General features: G+C 43.6%; 1 protein-coding gene across 1 annotated transcript in view; it reads right to left on the reverse strand.

Annotated features, from left to right (window-relative positions):
• The window catches only part of LOC140723057 (uncharacterized), a 100,106-nt gene that overhangs the window by 79,697 nt on the left and 2,868 nt on the right, over nt 1-17,541 (reverse strand). Inside the window, 1 exon segment of the mRNA XM_073037674.1 lies at nt 1,806-2,939. Coding sequence (XP_072893775.1) covers nt 1,806-2,939 — 1,134 coding nt within the window.

Genomic DNA, 17,541 nt, shown 5'->3' on the forward strand with positions numbered 1-17,541 from the left:
CTGGCTTTCTCATAGCCCCCTATGGTGGCTGCAATTCCCAGCCGCACCATCAACCGGGCATATTAATGTGTCCTGTAGCCGACCGTCCTCCTGATAATCTGGGAAACGACTGAGTGGCTGCATTACACCACCCTAAGTAGATGGGGCTGGATAATTGGATTGTGCCATTCTACTACAGCCAGAGGGGTGTTCTCTGGAGCTACTTCATTTATGGCATATCTTTTTAAGGAGAGGAATGTTTTCTCTCCCATGCAATTTACTATTGAATGGCCAGCATCCAATATAAGCCCACAGCCAGGAGCTGAGTGCTGTCTCTAGGTCTGAGGAGTATTTCACTATGTTGTTGTAACCCAGTTTTGTTCCGTTTAGCTGATTCAAGTTTGGACTGTAGAACAGTTCTGTTGAGATTATAAACATTTTGGGTAATAAAACCCCTATTTTTTTCACCTGTACCTGCTCCCCCAGTTTTATGCTTCCCCTGGTCCTTCACACATTCTTTCCTCCTTAAGGTTCTGCCCATTCGCAATAGTCAGCAATTCATTCTTTTTTGCTTTTCCTAATGCCTCAGGGGGTTGGCGCTTCCAGACATATATAAATATCCATTGCTGCTGATTTCCACACACAAATAAATCAAAAGGGATTTTCCCCAATCAGATTGATAATTATTTGATCAATAAGCCCCCAAATTTGTTCATATCCCAGACGTAGGCCCCAATTTTGTTATGAACCATAATGCTTTAGAAACAAACCAGCAGCAATAGACTACACCTGGAGTCCAGTTTTGATGATAAAACCACTGTCTTTATTTGTAACTACTTATAAAATTGTAACTTAAACAATTTAAACAAAAGTTAAGTGTTATGTGTATAAATGTGTGTAAATATAACTCCCAAACTACTGAGCTCGGGGGAAACAAGGCTTTGAGTCTTGAGATGGTAAAGTTCAGTTCATCCACAGAATAGGTGATCAGAGAGAGATAGTTGTAATCCAGGGTAAATGTCGAGAGAAGGCAATTATGTCGAATTCCACAGGTTCCACGGTGGAAAAATGAGAGAACAGTCGCTGTAGATTTTATCCGTCATTCCAAATCCACATACAAATTATCACCGAAAGCGAATTGTCACAAGAGGTATCGTCGTCACACCCAGGAAAGGGTAAGACATAAGTGGTCTCCACAGGATACGCCAAATCCGATCCAAACCTATGGATCAAACCAGGTGACAACCACACATTCGATATACGGTGAATTGATAATTAACCCGCCCTTGTGGGCATAGGAAATTTCTGAAAAATGACCCTTGGCCACGAGCTCCCTGGTTTCGATCCTTCCATTTTTCCTCCATCTCCGTCTGACTCTGAGCGTCCATGTCCTCGGTTAAAACTAAACAAGCTGCAAGTCAAACTGATTCACCTTCTTAACCTCACACTTTCTCTCTAAAAATGACAGTCCACAGCAAACGAAACCTAGGGATTCATAACAACGGCCACTCCCTGTTGTGATCTGACTGGTGTGCCAGTAGTTGAGATGACTGATTGAATCCTATCCTACATTCTGAGCAGGTGAACAGCTTCTCCCAGTGTGAACTCGCTGATGTCTCTGTAGGTAGGATGACTCAGTGAACCCCTTCCCACAGACTGAGCAGGTGAATGGCTTCTCCCCAGTGTGAACGCTCTGATGTACCTTCAGTTTAGATGAGGTAGTGAATCCTTTCCCGCACAGTGAGCAGGTGAACGGCTTCTCTCCAGTGTGAACTCACTGGTGCACCAGTAGGTTGGATGACGGAGTGAATCACTTCCCACAGACTCAGAAGGTGAATGGCTTCTCCCCAGTATGAACTGACTGGTGTGCCAGTAGTTGGGATGACCGAGTGAAACTCTTCCCACAGTCTGAGCAGGTGAACGGCTTCCCCCCAATGTGAACTTGCTGATGACTCTGTAGGTGGGATGACTGAGTGAATCCCTTCCCACAGACTGAGCAGGTGAACGGCTTCTCCCCAGTGTGAATTCGCTGATGTCTCTGTAGGTTAAATGACTCTGTGAATCTCTTCCCACAGACTGAGCAGGTGAACAGCTTCTCCCCAGTGTGAACTCGCTGGTGTCTCTGTAGGTTGGATGACTCAGTGAATCCCTTCCCACAGACTGAGCAGGTGAATGGCCTCTCCCCAGTGTGAACTCGCTGATGTCTCTGTAGGTAGGATGACTCAGTGAATCCCTTCTCACAGACTGAGCAGGTGAATGGCTTCTCCCCAGTGTGAACTCGCTGATGTCTCTGTAGGTTGGATGAATCAGTGAATCTCTTCCCACAGACTGAGCAGGTGAACGGCTTCTCCCCCGTGTGAAATCGCTGATGTCTCTGTAGGCTGGATGACTCAGTGAATCTCTTCCCACAGACTGAGCAGGTGAACGGCTTCTCCCCAGTGTGAACTCTCTGATGACTCTGTAGTCTGAATGACTGAGTGAATCCTCTCCCACAGACTGAGCAGGTGAATGGCCTCTCCCCAGTGTGATCTCGCTGATGTACCAGTAGGTTGGATGATGCAGTGAATCTCTTCCCACAGACAGAGCAGGTGAATGGCTTCTCCCCGGTGTGAACTCGCTGATGGACCAGTAGGCGGGATGACAGTGTGAATCCCTTCCCACATTCTGAGCAGGTGAACGGCTTTTCTCCAGTGTGAACAAACTGGTGTGCCAGTAGTTGGGATGACCAAGTGAATCTCTTCCCACAGACTGAGCAGGTGAACGGCTTCTCCCCGGTGTGAACTCGCTGATGTACCAGTAGGTGGGATGACACAGTGAATCTCCTTCCACATTCTGAGCAGGTGAACGGCTTCTCTCCAGTGTGAACTCGCTGATGACTCTGTAGGTTGGATGACTCAGTGAATCCCTTCCCACAGGCTGAGCAAGTGAACGGCTTCTCCCCAGTGTGAACTCGCTGATGGCTCAGTAGGTGGGATGACTGAGTGTATCCCTTCCCACAGACTATGCAGGTGAACGGCCGCCCCCTGGTGTGAAGTCGCTGGTGAGCCATTAGATCAGATTACCGAGAGAATCCCTTCCCCGAAATTCAGCAGATGACAGCCTGTGCCCAGTGTGATCTAACTGATTGGTGTGTCCACAGGTGGGATGACCAACAGAATCATTTCCCACACACAGAATGGCCTTGCCCAGTGTGAACCTGCTGATGTACCTTCAGTTGAGATAACCGAGTGAATCCATTCCCACTGTCTGAGCAGGTGAAAGGCCTTTCTCCTGTGTAAAATGACGGGCGTGCCAGTCGGTCAAATGACCAAGTGAATCCCTCCCCCCCCCCCCCCCCCCCACAGTCTGAGCAGGAAGGATGGTCGATTGAATTCCTTGCTCCACTTCTTAAATATCTAGACAGAGACAACAAAACTGGTGTGCCGTGTTTGAGCTTCCTGGAGACAAATTCCTTCTTGTTTTTAACCTGTAAAAAGATTTACAAAATCCATCAATGGGTGTAGGACAATATTTCAGATGAGATTACATGAGTTGCCAAGGATTGATCTGGTATCACACTGTTACAGTGAGGTCCTACCCAAGTTGGACAGAGAAATCATCTCCTGACTGGGCAGAGTGCTGGTATCTGGAATGACCATCACTTCCCTGATGCTCTTCCTGTCTCTATAAGAATGGGGCATTTCTGCCGTCTCCAATCTGTGACCTGGCTCAGTTTGACTCTCCATTGGTATTATTCCCTGCTCCTGCTGAGCAGCATGGGTGCCTGGCCCCACAGTAACTGAAACAGTATCACACAAATAGTCTTTCTTGACGTGCAACTGGGATGTTCTCTTATGTATTATTAACTTAAAGTGCCACAATTTTAACGCCATATAAAAAATTCCTGCTGAGATGAATGGTTGGTCCGCACAGCTGTTAAAAGGGCTTAGAGTGAATGTTTGTAATATTTCAGGTTCGTGTAGAAAAGTACAACACAGAAACAGGCCCTTTGGGCCATCTAGTTTGTGCTGAACTATTTAAATAGCCCACTCTCATATATCCCTACCATCCAGGTACCTACACGAAGCTCTTAAATGTTGAAATTGAGCTCACATGCACCACTTGTGATGGCTGCTCATTCCAAACCCAGATGACCATCTGTGTGAAGAAGTTTCCCCTCATGTTCCCCTTAACATTTCACCTTTCACCCTTAACCAATGGCCACTGGTTGTACTCCCACACCAATCAGTGGTAAAAGCCAGCTTGAATTTACACCTTCCCTTTAGTTGAATATACTCAAACGGCGCTTTCTAAATGGTCACCTATGTCAATGTCATTGATAGGTCGAATAAATGCTATAAAAATGGCTATTCTACTGAAATTTTTATATATATTTCAAGCAGTTCCCTCTTTTGTTCCAAAAACATTATTTGATAAAACAGATTCTTTGATTTTATCTTATGTTTGGAATAATAAAGGCTCTAGAGTGAATAAACTTTTATTGCAAAAATCAAAAAAAGATGGAGGACTGGCTTTACCAAACTTTAGATGTTATTATTGGGAAATTAATATTCGTTATATTACTTTTTGGATTTATGATACAGACGACCAAGATCGCCCTTCATGGTTACAGTTGGAGGAAAATCCAGTAATGGGGTTTTCGTTAGCTTCTTTATTAGGAGCTCCTCTTCCTTTTTCGTTCTCCAGAATAGGTAGACAAGCTCTTAACATTATTGTTAAACATACTTTTAAAATTTGGTTTCAATTTCATAGATTTTTTGAATTAAATTATTTTTTACTTTCTAGTAATGTTTATTCTAATTTCTTTTTTAAACCATCAACTTTGGATAAGGCTTTTTTAACATGGAAAATTAAGGGAATAAAGACTTTTTTAGATTTGTTTTTACAAGACTGTTTAATGTCTTTCTCACAGTTAATGGATAAATATGATATCTCTAATACACATTTTTTCAGGTATTTACAGGTTAGGAATTTCTTACATGATTTTTTACCGAATTACTCCTTGGCCTGCTCTTCAAATTTGGCTTATGTTATTTTTCAGTTTAAACCTTTTCAAAAGCAATTAATAGCTATCATGTATAAACAGTTAATGAATGCTCACATGTCGCCTAATAATTGGGTTCAACGTACCTGGGAAGTAGAACTTCAACATTCACTTTCAGATAATCAACGGAGTAAAATGTATTACTTAGTCAATAATTCATCTATCTGGTCACGCTATATCTTAATTCAGTTTAACATAGTACATAGGGCTCATATGTCCAAAGACAAATTGGCGCATATTTTACCGAATATAAGCCCTATTTGTGACAGATGTAACACAGAAATGGCTACTTTAACTCATATGTTTTGGTCATGTGTAAGTTTAAATAATTTTTGGAGGAATGTGTTTGGAATATTATCTGAAGTTATAGATATGGATGTTTAACCTAATCCACTAACAGCAATTTTTGTGATTATTCCAGAGGAAGCAAGCAAAGTGTCTGCTTCCACCCAACATGTGATAGCTTTTTCAACTTTACCGGCTAGGAGAGCTATTTTGCTACATTGGAAAGAATCTAACCCACCTACTGTTTTCTATTGGCTCTCCTCCATTATGTCATGTCCAAGCTTGGAGAAAATTAGAAGCTGAACATTTGATACATCCTTTAATTTTGAACAAGTCTGGCGACCTTTTATTCAATATTTTCACATGATTTAAATTTTTTTTTTTTTTTTAAATTCTCTTCGGGAAAATCCTTATCCATGAAGGTTTGGAGATGACTGGAAGGATGTGTTTTTTTTCTCTCTGTTTTCTTTAATTTTATCCTCAATTGGACTGCCCAATCTTTCTTTTTCTTTCCTTTTTTTTCTCTTTCTTTTTTTTTGTTTTTTGTTTCAGTTTAGTTAGTGGGTTTTTTTTCCTTATCAATAAAATCTCCAATCTTTTTTTATGATTATTATGAGTTATAGTTTTTTTTGACCATTGTATATATAACAGGATAATATTTTACTTATTTGATTTTGATATTATATACTTTTTGTTTTTACTGTTGCTGTTTATATGTCTTTTATATTATCTACTTGTTAAACTCCTCTTCCGATTTGTATATTCTTTATTTGGAAATCAATAAAAAAGATTGAAAAATGAATTTACACCATCTATGCCCCTCTTTCACAATCAAATCTCCCCTCAATCTTCGACATTCCAAGGAATAAAGTCCTGAGAAGATGAACTGATCTCCAAAAGTCATGAAGTTAAAGATGAAACATTCTTTTCAACATTTTAAGCAAGATTAGAGTATTATTTTTGTTTTTACAATTTCAGAGTGGAATAAAAAGGAAAGGAGCACCATGCAAAAGTTTGGGAACCCCAAGAGATTTGAGCTCTCAGATAACTTTTACCAAGGTCTCAGATTTTAATTAGCTTGTTAGAGCAATGGCTTGTTCACAGTCTTTTTTTTTTATTAAACTTTTTTATTGTGTTTTCAAGTAATTACAGTCTTCATTAGGAAAAGCCAGATGTTGCAAATTTCAAAGCTCTATAAATACCCTGACTCCACAAACTTTGTCCCAACAATCAGAGCCATGGGCTCCTCTAAGTCCCTGCCTAGCACTCTGAAAATTAAAATACATGATGCCCACGAAGCTGGAGAAGGCTATAAGAAGATAGCAAAGCGTTTTCAGGTAGCCATTCCCTTAGTTCGTAATGTAATTAAGAAATGCCAGTTAACAGGAACGGTGGAGGTCAAGTTGAGGCCTGGAAGACCAAGAAATCCTTCCGAGAGAACTGCTCATAGGATGACCAGAAAGGGAAATCAAAACCCCCGTTTGACTGCAAAAGACCTTCAGGAATATTTAGCCGACTGAAGTGGTGGTGCACTGTTCTACTGCGCAGGGACACCTACACAAATATGACTTTCATGGAAGAAACATCAGAAGAAAACCTTATGCATTTTGGAAACAAGTCCTCTGGACTGATGAATTTAAAAAAGAACTGTTTGGCTGCAATGAGCAAAGGTATGTTTGGAGAAAAAAGGGTGCAGAATTTCATGAAAAGAACACCTCTCCAACTGTTTAGCACGGGGGTGGATTGATCATGCTTTGGGCTTGTGTTGCAGCCAGTGACACGGGGAACATTTCACTGGTAGAGGGAAGACTGAAATCCATTCAATACCTGCAAATTCTGGAAGCAAACATCACACCGTCTGTAAAAAAGCTGAAAATTAAAAGAGGATGGCTTCTACAACAGGATAATGATCCTAAACGCACTTCAAAATCCACAATGGACTACCTCAGGAAGCGCAAGCTGAACATTTTGCCATGGACCTCACAGTCCCCCGACCGAAACATCATCAAAAATCTGTGGATAGACCTCAAAAGAGCAGTGCATGCAAGACGGCCCAAGAATCTCACAGAACTAGAAGCCTTTTGCAAGGAAGAATGGGCAAAAATCCCCAAACAAGAATTGAATGACTCTTAGCTGGCTACAGAAAGCAGTTAGAAGTTGTGATACTTGCCAAGGGGGTTGCTACTAAGTACTGACCATGCAGGGTGCCCAATCTTTCACTTCAGGCCCTTTTCCTTTTTTATTATTTTGAAACTGTAAATGATGGATACAAAAGAGTAATCTTGCTTAAAATATTAAAGAGTGTGTCATCTTTAACTTTATGCCTTTTGGAAATCAGGTCTTTGTTTTACTCGCTTAGCTATTCACAGGAACAGAAAGGTGCCCAAATTTTTGCATGTCACTGTATGCAATTTTCTTGCTAAATGATGCTTTAAAAAGTCGGACTTCCAAATATCACTCCCCTTCTTCCCACTTGCAAATTCTCCAGCAATTTTTGCATCACCACAATACACACAGGTAACACCAGTTTCTGTATTGGACATACATATTTCCCCTGAACCCTCCCTCAGGTGACTGACGGTGATGAACTTGGTGATGCCAGTGAATATGAAGGGAAGGGCAGTAGTCTGTCTCATTGGAGTCTGGCACATTTGTGATCTGAAAGCTACTTGTTGCCCAGGGCAAAGTTGTTTGATCTCATTATGTACCCAGAGAGAATAGGTCAAAACATATCCTCACGTGTACAAAACTCCAGAACAAGCAACACACACAAAATGCTGGAGGAACTCAGCAGGCCGGGCAGCATCTATGGGAAAGAGTACTAATGCTGAGTTCCTCCGGCATTTTGTGTGAAATTCCCCCGGATTTCCAGCAGCTGCAGGTTTTCTCTTGCTGCGGTTGGAGGCAGTACAAAGGTGATTTTCTCAACAGCTGATAGAAAGATTTTGTTCTCTTTTTCCGAGTTCCTAATCCTTGCATTCAGACTGCTCGAGCTCAGCTCTGTCTGTGAGATCTATCTGCTCCCATTCCCTGATTAGCCGGAAGCTCCCCGGGGCCTGTATACCAATCGTGGGGCTGAGAGAGAAGAAAAAGACCTGGCCTGTGCCGAGTTTGCGGGCCACAGTCTCCGGTTCTCATAGCAATTGTCACTCAATTAGAGTCGAAAAATCCCTTACCTTTCCGATTCTCCCGACATTTTGTATACTGCGCGCATGCGTAATTATCGGAGACGGCAGCAACCCTGCGCCTGCGCATTTGATCGGTTCTTCAAACGACAGCGAAATTTTAAACGCGCGGCTTTATGGGTAATCATGGTGCCATTAAAAAATTATGCAAGCACCGGTACCATGTCCATATCTCAGTTTTTTTTGTGTGTGGAAAACTCAGCAGCTTTCTTAACGCAGAAAGCGGCTCCCATAAATGATAGACTCAATATCAACATGCACTTCGTGTATCTCATGCCAAAGTACAATCCTCTTACAAATGCAGATGTGAAACAAAGCGATTTTGCAGTTGCTGGAAATACAGACAGACACACACACACACACACACACACACACACACACACACACACACACACACACACACACACAATACTGGAGGAACTCTGCAGTTCAGGCGGCAACGAAGCAGAGGAGTGCACAGTCTTGACATGCAGAAGGGGCTCGGCTTAAATGCTGCCCATTTATTCCTCTCCACATTTGCTGCCTGATCTGCTGATAACTTGCAATGTTTTGTAGAAATTAACCATTTTGTTTTTCAATTAACCAGTTTCCAAATGTTTCTCATCTTTCATTCATAGCCACATCCTGCTGGTCTGGTTCCTTTTCCTCCTCCTGCTCGTAACCTCCAGACCCCGTCTCTTTCCTGAGCCCCAAAGCCCTGACTCAGGCTGGCAACTCTTCGGTTTCTGACTCTGCACCATCGAAAATTCACTCGCTAGTCTGCTGTCAGGCTTTAGAGGTGCATTACAACAACTCAGATGTCTGAAGCACAGTCCTTTGAAATTGGTGAAAATTTGAAAAGAGCAGGGAAAAAGGAGTTTAACCACCTTAGTCCAGAGCTCTGGGGAAGATCAAATACTCACCGAGCTCATCGTGTTAATTAGCCTGGGGGAAATCATGCAGGAAATTCATGCAGGTGTACAAGATGATGAGAGGCATTGATCGTGTAAATAGAAAGAGGGATTTTTCCCAGGACTGAGATGGCGAACACGTGGGGGGCATAGTTACGTACACAACGCTGGAAGAACTCAGCAAAAGGTGGGAGGGCATAGTTAAGGTGCTTGGAAGTAGTTCAAGGGAGATGTCAGAGATATATTTTTTTATACAGATAGTGGTGGGTGTGTGGACTGCACTGCCAGCGACGGCGGTACAGACGGGTACAGTAGAGTCTTTTATGAGAATCTTAGAGAGGTACATGGCCCTTAGGAAAATAGAGGGTTCTGTGGTAGAGTAATTCCAGGCATTTTCTAGAGTTGGTTACATGGTCGGAACAACATTGTGGGCCGATGGGCCTGTAATTTGCTGCAGATTTCTCCGATTCTAAGAAATTCAAGGGAAATCTCTTCTCCCACGGAGCGGTGACAAGTTGCAACAGGGAGAGTGAGAGATAAATTTTAAAATACTGATATGGAACAGAAACCTGGGCAGAGAACAGATGGACCGAGTGGCCTCTCTAGTGTACATTGTGAGTGTGGTAGAGACTAAGTACCTGACACACGGGATTTGATACAGAACTGATTTATCCTTCACAGATCCACAATATTAAACACCAGACTAGTTTAAGGCTAACATCAGCAGAACAGACTCCTCCAATGCTCAGTGACCAGGGTTCAGTCCTGGGTGCGATGAGCAGCCGCAAGAACTGCAGAATCTGACAGTAACAGTCCCTCATGAACCTGCAGCTGCCTTCAGTCACCGTGATGGTTAAACATTTAACACGGAGCTGATTTGAACTTCCTCCCTGATGTGAAGTTGCTGGTGTTGCAGCAGCTGGGATGATTGAGTAAAACTCTTTGCTCACTCCGGACAGAAATGTGGCCTCTATTTATTGCGAACTCACCGGAGCATCACAAGGTGGGTTAACTGAATGAGTCTCTTCGCACACACGGAGCAGGTGAACGGCCATTTTCCAGTGCAAAGCTGTAGATCTCGGTCTTCGGTCTTGGTCCGAAACGTTGACTGCTCATTTACACGGATGCTGCCCGACCTGCTGAGTTCCTCCAGCATTTTGTACGTGTTGCTTTGACCATAGCATCTGCAGTTTACTTTGTGTTCAAGCTCTGGTGAACTGAGAGATAGAGCGGAACTAACGTGCTGTTATGTTTGAGATTCCCATACACAAATCCTTTGAATTTTCTACACTGTTAAAAGTTTATAAAGCACGTCATTGGGTGAAGGACAACATTTCAACTCAGGTCAGCAATGGTCTTGAACATCGGGAGTAGGTGATTAGGCTTTTTCGTTGGAGATCGATAAACTGCCGGTAGTGTGTGTCTGGATGAGTGGGTCGTTTTCAGACTGGAAGGAGGTAGCGTTTGGAGTACCCAGAGATCAGTCCCTGACCACAGTTGTTCACAGTTTAATGTCCTGACGGAGGCAGCGAGATGTGAGATGTCCCAGTCTGCTGGTGACGCAAAAAGAGTGGAGTTGGGGGAGGGGAGGCTATTCACATGCAATTTCGTAGCTTTGCAATCAGTACATAGTGCACTGTGGGGCTGCAGTGGCGGGTTCCAATCTGCTAATTAGATTTGCTGACCACACTACATTGATCGGCCGAATCCCAAATAACGAGGTAGCCTGCAGAGAAGAAGTCATCACCCCGACACACGTTGAGTTTCTTTTCCTTCTCCAGAGAGCCACGAAACAAAGAAAGAGCACGAAAGTCGTTCAGATAGAAAAATCAAACTCCCACCCCAACCCCAGCATAAAAAAGAACGACATCCCGATCATCAATCCACAACCCCCCCCCCACACACACACACACACAAAAGGGAACAATAACATCGAACCTCCGAAAATAAACACCCCTACCCCGCACAACTGCGGAGGAGCCGGTGTCACCAGTGTAGAGGCGGCCGCATCGGGAGCAGCGGACACAACAGGCGACCCCGGAAGATTGACAGGTGAAGTGTCGCCTCACCTGGAAGGATGTTTGGACAACGAAGAGAGTTCGGCAGTCCGGCCCTTTCACTGTGACACCCCGAACTCCACATCAAATCCGTCCAAACGAATCTGGGCGAACTTTAATGACCAATAAATATAATTCCTCTCAGCGATCAGCTGTCTGAATGATTCCCTGACTCTGAGAGGAAGGGGTATCTATGGTCCACATTGTCAGGGTGTTGAGTTTACCAGGAGACAAAGACTGCGGAGACGAGAGGTTTTCTGTTGACTAATACACTGTGTGTGGACCCCGCTGGCAATTCTGGTGTTGTGACCCGAATCGAGACAAACACCACACTGCCCACTCCACCAACAACACGGCACAGCCGGACACATAACAGGGGACTTTACATCCCACAACACTGGATTCAGTGATGAAACACGTGATTAATGTTGTTGTCCCACTGAAAAGTCCATTAAGGTGCTTTTAAATGCCAGCGCTCTCCCACAGGTGACGTCAGACACAGCTCCCCACGCGCCTGACGTCACACATGGGCTCCCCACACCGGGATCTGCCCTCACGTGCGCGGTGTCTTACGTCACCCACGCGCTGCTGTGCTCGAGCTTTATCGGTTTAACGGCTGGGCTAATAATCACGTGACCAGCCCCACCCCTCCCCCACCGCTGTCAACAGAGGATTCAGGCGCTGCGCTATTCCCATTGGTGCGAAGCGATGTCAATCACTGGTTACAACCAGTCGCGGAGGCGGACAAGCCGAGTGGGCGTTACCCCGCTGAGTCCGTCTCCCGCTCAAGCGCCGACCGCCTCCTCAGAGCGGAGAAAACCTCAAAGTAAATGTCCGCTTTCTGATTTATTTCCATTTCCCTCCGAGGGAAGTTGGGGCGTTTGTGAAGCGTCTCCTGCGGCCGGAGTCTGATGTATCGCTGAGAGGTAGGAGGAGACCGCTCGGCCCGTCGGTTTGATACCGGTTCCCCGGGGAGGGATTTTATTGAAAGGATGAAGATGGTGAGAGAGGGGTGCGGACAGGATGTTTGTCCCGGTGGGGCAGGAGGGGCTCATCTGTGGAAATGTCTGAGCCCACGGTGGTGCCGAGCAGAGGGATTCACCACATTGGGGGCAAACACCGGCTGAACCAGGGATCCCAGTTTCTGAAACAGTGGGTTGACTGTCCGGGACTGAGATGAGGGGAAATGTCTCCATTCCGAGGGTGGTGAATATCTGTAAATCCCCACCACAGAGGGCGATGAAGACTCAGAGATCGTCCTCACATAAAAGTGAGGCCGGCAGATGTGTGGAGACCGAAGGGATCGAGGAAATGAGGATCGGACAGAAACATGTGGCTGAGATGGGAGAGCAGCCGCCACCTTGCTGATGGTTAGAGGGGCTGAATGGCCTCCTGCTGTTTCTCATTTGATGTTTCTGTGTTCCTGTCCACTGAGTCCGGAGGAATGTGAACAGAAATTAGTGTTTATAAACACAGAGCTGATTTAAATGAAACGTGAACATTTCCTGTTTGGGTCTGAATTATGTTTTGGACCAGGATGGGAATTGAGCCGGTGACTCTGTGACCTGGAGGTGGAGGGAAAGGGATCAGGGAAGATATAGTGTGGAAAAGTAGACATGTATCTGGTGTAAATATGGAATAATGTGGGGAATGCGGCGGATGATAGATAGATAGATACTTTATTCATCCCCATGGGGAAATTCAACTTTTTTTCCAATGTCCCATACACTTGTTGTAGCAGAACTAGTTACATACAATACTTAACTCAGTAAAAAAAAATATGATATGCATCTAAATCACCATCTCAAAAAGCATTAATAATAGCTTTTAAAAAGTTCTTAAGTCCTGTCCCATACATTTGTTGTAGCAAAACTAATTAAAACTAATTAGATGGGTCGGGCAGCGTGTGAGGGGCGAGGAGCAGAGTCACCGGTTCAGGAGGGAGACCCTCCATCCGTCACCTGATCCCGTTTCCCGTTCGTGTTTTTCTGCACATCTGCAGCATCTGCGGGTCACTGCTCTACGTGTCCGTGTAGCTTCATCTTTCCCCGTTCAGACACGTCAGTGAGATCCGGATCTGTCACGTCCTCTCGTTGTGGGTGGACAATGTCTTTTTCTCTGCAATACTTTCTGCATGTTTCATTCCACTGTTTTGAGGCGCTGAAGTGCAGCCAATGTTTCTGGGTATCTGACCCATTTATGTGAGAATTTAGCCTTTTCTATTTCTCTGAGCTTCTCATAAATGTGAAAAGTTTAATTCAGCTTCACCTTAGAATTTCCAAAGCAACAACCCAATCAGTCAAATAGTTCCACACAATTAAGATAGTTTATTATATCTTTATTTTTTTTTCTATTTTTGTACTATATATGTATATTCTTATTTTAAATCACAATTGTTAAAAACTATTGTTAAGAATTAGGTTCTACTGCTACCGCAGGGACAACGAATTTCATGACATATGCCGGTGCTATTACACCTGATTCTGATATTGATATGGGAGACCCACCACCGGTCACCTGATCCCAGTTACCACAGATCGTAATGTGAGATTGAAGCATTTTCCATATATTTGCTTTCCACAGGAATGACAACAGTTCAGTTTCCTTCTGTGGTTCCAGAGCAGAAGCTCAGTCTGTCTAATATTTCCACACAATTAAAATGGGAAATTTGTTTATTATCATCATGTACTGAGCTACAGTGGAAATCTTGCCTGACGTACCATCCACACAGACAGATACATTACAACAGTACATTGAGCTGATATACGACAAAACACTCACTGTAACAAAGCATTATGGCTGCAGAGAAAGTGCAGTGCAGATTGACATATTGTGCAGGGTCACGTCGAGTTACATTGTGAGGTTGAGTCCATTTTATCATTCATTTGGCTTGTAACTGCAGACAGGAAGCCATCCTTTAGCCTGGTGTTACGCGCTTTAAGGCTTTTGTATCTCTTCCCCGATGGGGGAGCGGGTTTGCAGCAAGAATGTCCAGGTAATGAGGTTCTTTGAGTACATGACCTGCTTTTCCAAGGGAGGGGAAGTGTAGGAAGAGTCCATGGAGTGGAGGCTTGTTTCTCTGATGTTCTCTGCTCTCCAAAGTTCTCTGCAGTTCCTTGCAGTCATGGGCAGAGCAGTAGCCATACAAAGGCGTGAAGTATCGACAAGGAGCTCAGAGACCTCAGCCTTCACCCTGCCTTGTGTAGCTGAATCCTGGACTTCCTGTCAGATCGCCGGCAGGTGGTAAGAGTGGGCTCCATCTCCTCTGTCTCTCTGACCCTCAGCACACATACCCCACAGGGTTGTCACTTTGGCCCCCTCCTTTACTCTCTGTGCACCCATGACTTGTGTTGCCACCCACAGCTCCAATCTGCTAATTAAATTTTGCTGACAGCACTACATTGATTGGCCTAATCTGAAATGCTGATAACAATCAATCATATGCCTTCTGACAAGGCTCAGTCCAAATAAACTTTTCACCCTTCTTCAGGAGATCAGTCAGAGGCGGAGCGATAGCAGCAAAGTTCTTACAGAACTTACGGTAACATCCATCCATTCCCAGAAACCTTCTAAGAGCCTTCTTAGCAGTCAGAATAAGAACTTGAGAAATTGCCTGGGCTTTTGCCTGAACAGGAGCCAACTTGCTTTGACCTACAACATAGCCAAGACAGGTCACACTGGCATGGCCAAATTCACTCTTAGCCAAGTTAACTGTAAGGTTGTCTTAGGAAAGCCTGTCAAATAGCTTTTCTACTGCAGAGATATGCTCTTCCCAAGTGCCACTCCCTGTAACTAAGTCATCAATATAGGTTTCTGTGTGTTCTAACCCTCGAATTACAAAATCAATCATTCTCTGGGATGTTACTGGAGCATTTTTCCTTCCAAAAGGCAAAACATTGTATTCATACAACCCAGATGGTGTCACAAATGCAGAAATTTCTCTACCTCTGTCCGTCAATGGAACACACCAATACCCTTTCAACAAATCAATCTTTGTAAGAAATTGGGTTTTCCAGCCTCATCGATGCAATCATCCACTCTAGGGATAGCATAGGCATCTGTTTTTGTTACTGCATTTACCTTTCTATATTCAGTGCAAAATCTAACACTACCATCAGGTTTGGGCACAATAATGCAGGGTGACTCCAATCTCATTTTGAAGGCCAAATAATACCATTCTCCAGCATATACTCAATTCCCTGGTCAGCCAATTTACACTTTTCTACGTTCATGCAAAGTGGGTGTTGTTTAATCAGTTTGGCTTCACCAACATCTACATCATGTACTGCGACCGTGGTTTGCTTGGGGACATCGGGAAATAAATCTTTAAACTTCAGAATTAATTCCTTCAGCTGTGGATGTTGCTTTGGCTACAGATGAGACAACTTGTTAGCAATGTTTTCTGGAACAACCGAGTTCATTAGCCTAACTGGGACCATGTTTGGCTTGTGAAAAGTCTCAGACGAGTCAATTGTTTCATTCTCAGGGTTGCCAGTTTCATTTGTTTTGACAACAACACACACAGATGGTACCTGCTTGTCAAAGCAGGCTTTATCATATTTATGTGTACCACCTGTGTTAGTTCAAGTCAGTTGGGTGTTTTAATAACATAATTCACATCATTAATTTGGGAGACTATGTCATACGAATTTCACCTGAAGTGGATTCGTCAACATAAGACAAGCACGTTATCTCCCACCTGGTATTTTCTTTCGCAAGCCCTGTTATCAAACCAACACTTCATTTTGTTTTGAGAAATCTTTAAGTTTTGTCTCGCTAGACTACAGGCTTGGTGTAGTTTATTTTTGAACTTCAAAACATAGTCTAACGAGTTAACTTGTACATCCCCATCAATCCACCGTTCCTTTTAACAAGGTCAGAGGTCCCTCTGTGACCAAATTCAAGTTCAAATGGAGTAAAGCCCAGTGATTCCTGTACTGACTCTCTTTCTGTGGACAAAAGCAAATGTATTCCTTCATCTGGACAAAAGCAAATGTATTCCTTCATCCCAGTCTTTTCCATTTTCAACACGATATGTCTTAATCATTGTTTTGAGGGTAGAATGAAATCTTTCTAAAGCCCCTTGTGATTCTGTATGGTACGCAGATGATGCAATTTGTTTTGCTCCCAGTTCAGAAACTACCTGCTGGAATAATCCAGATGTAAAATTACATCCTTGATCAGACTGGATTAATTTAGGCAATTCGAATAAACTGAAAATTTTGGTAAGAGCCTTCGCCACAGTTTTAGCTTTAATATTTCTGAGAGGTATTGCCTCTGGGAATCTGGATGCAGTACACATAATAGTTAGCAGAAACTGATGGCCTGCTTTAGTCTTTGGCAATGGGCCAACACAATCAACTATAACGTTGGAAAAGGGTTCACCGAATGCAGGTATAGTCCACTGGGGTGAGCTCATTAGGTTTACCCACAACTTGACAAGTGCCTTTTGGAAACTCTTATTCAGGGTAAACATAACTTCATGAGTTAAAGCAAACTGATCTGCTAATCTAGCAGATTCCTGCATAGTGGCAGCATCATTTCCATCTAAATACGTCTTTATGTCATCAGGGACGCACCCTCTGAATTCTTCAATTAAAACCAACTCTTTCAAGCTGTTAAAATCATCATTTACATGTTCAGATGTGCACCAGCGGTCAATGCACACAAATTTCTCATAAGCAAATTCCGTATGTCTGGTTCACAGATTTCTTCAAATTTCTAAACTTTTGCCTGTCTGCTTCTGGGACCAACTCGTAAGCTTTGAGCACAGCCTGTTTCACTATGTCATAATGTGTGGCGCGTGACCATGTGGTTAAGGTGTTTAACTAGCGATCTGAAAGTCATAAGTTCGAGCCTCAGCTGAGGCAGCGTGTGTGTCCTTGAGCAAAGCACTGAACCACACACTGCTCCTGCACATTTATAGCCCAGTGGCGATGATTGGGGCAGCATAAATAAATAAATTTTGTGTGTGTTGTTTGAATTTCCAGCATCTGCTGATTTCCTCGTGAGTGATATGTGTATAAATATAACTCCCAAACTATTGAGCTCGGGGGAAACAAGGCTTGGAGTCTTGAGATGGTAAAGTATGAAAGTTCTGT

Source organism: Hemitrygon akajei, unplaced genomic scaffold (assembly GCF_048418815.1).
Source record: "Hemitrygon akajei unplaced genomic scaffold, sHemAka1.3 Scf000099, whole genome shotgun sequence".
Taxonomy (NCBI): Eukaryota; Metazoa; Chordata; class Chondrichthyes; order Myliobatiformes; family Dasyatidae; genus Hemitrygon; species Hemitrygon akajei.